General features: G+C 41.1%; 1 protein-coding gene across 3 annotated transcripts in view; it reads left to right on the top strand.

The window, feature by feature from the left end:
- The window catches only part of Clcn5 (chloride voltage-gated channel 5), a 154,168-nt gene that overhangs the window by 138,455 nt on the left and 9,470 nt on the right, over positions 1-6,243 (top strand). For all 3 annotated transcript variants that reach the window (XM_031386267.1, XM_031386204.1, XM_031386350.1), the window contains 3 exons: positions 2,966-3,046; positions 3,238-3,780; positions 5,972-6,158. In XM_031386267.1, coding sequence (XP_031242127.1) covers positions 2,966-3,046; positions 3,238-3,780; positions 5,972-6,158 — 811 coding nt within the window. The remainder of the gene's footprint in view (positions 1-2,965; positions 3,047-3,237; positions 3,781-5,971; positions 6,159-6,243) is intronic.

Raw genomic sequence — 6,243 nt, 5'->3', positions numbered from 1 at the left:
GGTACATACTTTTAATCCCAGCACTAGGGGGGTAGAGACAGGCAAAACTCTGGGGCTCACTGGCTAGCCAGTTTTGTCTACTTGGCAGGTACCAGGCCAATGAGAGACATTTTCTCAAAAAACCAAGTGGACGGTGCCTGATGCAGGTTGACTTCTGGCCTCCTCTTGCACGTACATGTGCCTACCAATATGCATGAAGATGAGCATATGCAAAACCCCCGAATATCTGGAAATGAGTTTATTCTAAACTGTGAAGAGCAATGTACTTACAGTGCGTGGGGAAATAAGACAGAAGGAAAGGAGAAGTGAGGACTTGAACTGTTTATTGTATTTATATGTGGTAGCTTCTTTTTAAAAAAAGTTACAGAAAAATTATAGACTTTGAGGAACTTGCTGTGGATAGAAGAGTAAATATAAACCGCACATTTTAAATGCCAGTTTTCTTGCTACTAAATGCCACACTTGCTTTATTTCCCCGTTCTACCTGCCTCTTGCTTCAGCTCAGCTGAACTGTTTTCACTGTAGTATCTCTGTGCCTGTGCTCAAATCAGCCAGGTGTTAATGTGTACTATTTTGAGGAGGAAGAATGTTCTAAAAAAACTTGTCCCAAGTCATTGGTTACTTTTATTGTGCAATAATTACAGACCTAAGGAACCAGTGGTTCTTGCTTTATTTTCCTTGAAGGGTCCAAAAAAAATCACAGATGGAATAGGTCATGGCCAAGATTATTTTATTAAAAAGGAGCTCTTGTAAAACTGGAACGCAGCGATTTCCCCTGAAGGGGGAAAAAAAAAACCACAAAAAGATTAACCACGGGCTCTGGAAACTGAAACGCTGGAGTTTTAAGCGTGGACCATTAAGTGGGGAAAGTTCCTGGACCAGCCAGAGAGGAAAGCGAGCAGGCGTGCTAGAGGGTGTTTGAGTAGACTGTCACGAGGTAGAGGGACACAGAAGCTATGTGAAATTAAACAAGCTATTAAACAAGTGAGATCATGAAAAGAACACCATTCTAAGGAGCAGGAGTGGTGTTGGTTGTTGCTGCCTTACAGGGATCGAGTTGAGCTTGAAACTAGATTCCTTATAAAAGCTGAACTGTTTTTCTGAAACTTGCCGGACATGGACTCTTCTGAGCATATGGATCTTCAGTCTGTTTTCCATAACACGGATATATCCCTAAGGTTTATTCCCTGTGGTACTGGGGTCTAAGCCCAGGGCCTTGTGCAAGTTATCTTATCTTGTGGTTCTCAATAGCAGCACAACCTGTTCATGAGCAGTGGCCTTATCACAGTGAGCAGACCGATGGAAATAAAGCAGATGTGAGTTGGAAGGGGGTGGAGAGATTCCATTCACTAATATAAAACTCAAGAGTCCTGTTCCAACCCCACCCCGCTGCTATTTCATCCTAAACATAGCCAGGAAAATCTCCTTTTACAAGTTGAATTTTGGCTTCCCTGCCCTTCTCAAGTGAGTCTTTTGAGCTGCGACTTATCAAAGCTCCCACTTTTTTGAAGGTTAGCACCCAAGCTGTCACTCCTTGCTCTTCTTAATTTCCTTAGATGGTCTGCCAGTCCTGGAGAAGACAGGACTAGAAAGCCAGAAAACCATTTATTTTGTCAAGAAATATTTTATTCTTTGAAATTCTTAATTTTGCTCAATTTTATCTTTAGCATTTGCTTTGAAATCATCTCTCTCTACAGCTACTAGTATTGAAGGAAATGACTTGTTCCTATTTAGTTTACATCACTAGTGTGAGTCCTGCACATTCCCCATGCCCATGCTTCCACACACTAGGCAATCCTCTCTAAACACCACTTGTTGTCCCCACCCCACCCCCTTTTGTGTATCTTTCTTGCTGATGCTTTATTCCCTTCACTTTCCTTGCAGCCTGTCTTCTCTGCCCTTAAAAATCTAGTTGTCTCCCTATTTATGTTTCTATAGGCCACTGAGGCCAGGATAGGCTACAGGGAGTAGGCAATTCTAAACTTTAACCACTTTTATGTCATTAGAGCCTTCTATAATGTCTCTTTAAAATGTTTCCTAAACTGGCCTCGGGAGAAAGGCCACGGTGCCTCAGCCCTACACAAAGACCTACATACAACTCAGGACTGCTGAGAAGTGGGAGAAGTAGTCTTCACCAAGGCTGAGCACAGCAATTGCTTATTCAGTACCAAGCAGTCAGCTCTGAAAACATACATACAATAACATTATACAGAGTGAGCAGGTTCGACTTAGAAATGTCTACGCATATACATAGACATATGTGCATGTAATAAGAATTAGTAAAAAAATGAAAAGGGCCATAAATTTGAAGGAGAGCAAGGAGGAATATTTGGGAGTTTTTGGAGACAGGAAAGGGAAGGGGGAAATGATATAATTACAATTTCAAAAAATAAAATAAACCAAGCAGTGTGCTAGTGAAACAGCCCAGCAAAGTACTTTATCTTGCTCTCCAAACTCAAGTTTAGTTACTGTACAAGGAAGGTTGTCAGCAGGGCCTCAACTTAGAATTAAACACATGCCTTGATCACAAAGCAAAGGCCATTTGTTTTTTGTTTAAACACATGAACCATGTGTATTGTCAACATCTAGCATACAGTATTTGCCCTCTAAGTGCATATCACTTTTTATGCTATAGATCATATAAATTTTGTATTTTTGCTCCTTTTAAGATTTTTTATTAAAATATAAGTCCACCTCTTCCCCTCTCTCCTTTCCTCTCTCCACCCTCTGCTCCACTCACTCCTTCCCGAATTGATGGTATCTTTCTCCTTTGATTACTGGTCACATACACATTTCAGTATAACCTGTAGAATCCAATTAGTGTTGCTTGTATGAAAGTGGTTAGCCATGTAGGTTTTTTTTTTTTTTTAATTCTTTGTGCCTATGAACATTCCTTTAAAAATGTGATTGAATGTAAGGGAGCCATATTATTATTCCATTGTTGATCTTATATTTTGGATTGTAGGTCTTATCAGCTGCAGCAGCTGCTGGCGTGTCTGTAGCCTTTGGGGCCCCTATTGGTGGAGTATTATTCAGCCTGGAAGAGGTAATGTCTTCTGTCTGTAGAGCATGCATATGCCTTTATAGTAGAAATCTTGGCCAGTATCTATGTATGTTGCAGTCCTTGGGTCTTCTGCCCAACTTGGTCCTTTGGCATGTAACCAGAAATTTCTGGAAAGTTTTCAATTCTGACTATTGGCATACTGACTACGTTTGCTTTCTCACCTTGTCTTGTAGGTCAGCTACTATTTTCCTCTCAAAACACTATGGCGTTCTTTCTTCGCTGCTCTGGTGGCAGCATTCACACTCCGCTCCATCAATCCATTTGGAAACAGCCGCTTAGTTCTGTTTTATGTGGAGTTCCACACCCCGTGGCATCTTTTTGAGCTTGTGCCATTCATTGTGCTAGGCATATTCGGTGGCCTTTGGGGAGCTCTGTTTATCCGCACAAACATTGCCTGGTGTCGGAAGCGTAAAACCACACAGTTGGGCAAGTATCCTGTCGTCGAGGTACTCATTGTGACAGCCATCACTGCCATCTTGGCTTTCCCCAATGAATATACCCGGATGAGCACAAGCGAGCTCATTTCTGAGCTGTTCAATGACTGCGGCCTCCTGGACTCCTCCAAGCTCTGTGATTATGAGAACCACTTCAACACAAGCAAAGGCGGTGAGCTGCCCGACAGACCTGCTGGCGTGGGAGTCTACAGTGCCATGTGGCAGCTGGCTCTAACACTCATACTGAAAATAGTCATTACTATATTCACCTTTGGCATGAAGGTGAGAAATTCCTTGGGTGAATTCTGTGTGAGTGTTCTGTATGGATGTGGGCTTTGGAGGGCAAAGCCAAAGTATCCTACACTTCTGATAGCTCATGTGGTGTCAGATTTCTCCAGAAGCCCCTTTATCTCCAGATGTCCTCATGACTTGGTGGACAATGATAACTTTGTCTCAACTCGTTGATACATTTATTTAGGTCAAATGCAAACCTCACCAATGAGTTTTTAAAAGGAACATCTTTTTCCTTTACTATGTAAAAACATTTGCCCCACGGAAAGGGTAGTGGGGTATTCATTTAGATCATTTTCTATCAGAATACAATGTCTGACTAACACACTATTAGCCTGAACTCCATGAGGTTACCAGTGTTCTACCATCTTGACCACATTTTAGTTTTTAGCAACTTCACAACGATCAACCCAACATGGCTAAGTGAATTTTTTACAGTTAATATCAGTGCTTACTTGTTAACCAGTAGAATCCACTTCACATGTTAATATTAAAATATTTAAACTATCAAAATCATATAACACTGACCAGTGAAATAGCTCTGCAGCAACAGTTCTAGCCACCAACCCTAAGATCTGAGTTCATTTCCCAAAACATTCATGGTAAAAGATAAGAACTAACTTCTGAAAGTTGTCTTCTGACCTCTACACAAACATACCCTCACACACACATATATACACACACACACACACACACACGCACACACACACTCATACACACACTCATGCACCACAAGAAGTGTAAAAACCAATCTAAGTACATTCTTACATGGAGAAGCTACAGAAGTTGATCTCGTACATGCAGAGAAATAGTTATCCCAGGAGTAGGTCTAATGCTCTATAGCAAAGTAAAGTGGCAATACCTGTAATTTATTGCATATTTCAGAAATGGAGAGAGGATTTTGAATGTTCCTAAGAAAAGATATAATGTTTACGTGACAGATATGGTAATTATCTGGATTTGATCATTGCATGTTGTATACACGTATTCAATTATTATACAGTACTTAAAAAATATGTACAATCATTATGTCTCACTTCAAAGCAGATCTTTACCTGTAATACTTGTTATAATATCTGTGTTTTAGAAGAAATGAGAATAGAAAATCAGTTAAAGTTGCTTCCTCCATGCTAGGTTTTTCTTCTTCTTTGTTTCCTCTCTTCAGCACCCTACCACCAAACCACTCCCTATCTTCTCCATGGAAAGATATTTGAGCTAGGGGTAGGAAAAAAAACTGAAAAATTTCTGGGTGCTTCTTGGATTAATGTCAACATTGTTGTTTCACTGTTTTATTGAAAGGGAATCTGTAGATCCTCAGACATAAGTCCGTTCGGTTGCGTTCCAATGTCACAGGCATCCTATGAACCCTAAGCCGCTCTGATTATGTTTACATCATCTCCTTCCTTTAATAGTAATAGTTCCTGGAAGCCAAGAAACAAAACAGGAAGGTGGAGGACTGTTCCGTGTTTGGGTTAAGCATGCAGCTACAGCCACTATCTCATTTTAAACTTCTGTTGAGTTTTCTGTTGTGTTGTTCTGTTTCTGTTGTGTGATGGCACTTTTCCTGTGCCATCTTTTTGGTGTGGGTGATAGGTTAGGAAGCAATATATAAGTGTCATTGTAAGTATTTTATGAAAATACCAGTGCTAATATTCACTAACTCTTGACTTTGGGTAAATGACTTAACCTCTTTAAGCCTTGGGGTATGTCATTGGGGAATAATAATGTCTAATTCCTGGGGTTATTATAGAACATCTATGAAATCTTATATGTAGACCATCCAGCATAGAATACAATAGTCAACAAAGAAGTAGATTGTTGGTGATAGAAATTCAGAATTGGGGGAAATGTCTGCATCTATGAGAAATTCCATCTATTTTCCTTTTTCTTTGGGAAAGGCCTAATTTCTGCCTCCAGTTTTGTGTTGGTCTGGAGAGTTCAGGCTCTTGCCTGATGGACCCCGAATCAGGGTAAGCTTCTCTTCGAAGTCATCCTTGCCTGCACGTCCCAGAGAACCTCTAGTCCCTGTAGTGTCATACAAGTCTTTGCAGCCACTTGGTAGCATAGTGCATAGTTAAAGTGTCGTTGGCCTGTTTGCTTCGCAGAGGGTCAGTCCTCTACCCTACCATATGCCAAGACCTGCATCATTTCTCACTAACCACCTTGTGCTTTCTCTTTGCAGATTCCTTCTGGCCTCTTTATCCCCAGCATGGCTGTCGGTGCTATAGCAGGCCGTCTTTTAGGAGTCGGAATGGAGCAACTGGCTTATTACCACCATGACTGGGGCATCTTCAATAGCTGGTGTAGTCAGGGAGCTGATTGCATCACCCCTGGCCTTTATGCCATGGTTGGGGCTGCCGCCTGTTTAGGTGAGTACTGTTTGCTTCAAAGTCACCCTGCCAGTGGCATACAAATGAAGAGTGGACTGCAGAGTGGGTTTTTTTTTTTTTTTTA

This window comes from Mastomys coucha, chromosome X (genome assembly GCF_008632895.1).
Source record: "Mastomys coucha isolate ucsf_1 chromosome X, UCSF_Mcou_1, whole genome shotgun sequence".
Classification (NCBI taxonomy): Eukaryota; Metazoa; Chordata; class Mammalia; order Rodentia; family Muridae; genus Mastomys; species Mastomys coucha.
The sequence above is the reverse complement of the archived record's forward strand: the minus strand, read 5'-3'. Positions and strand labels throughout refer to the sequence as shown.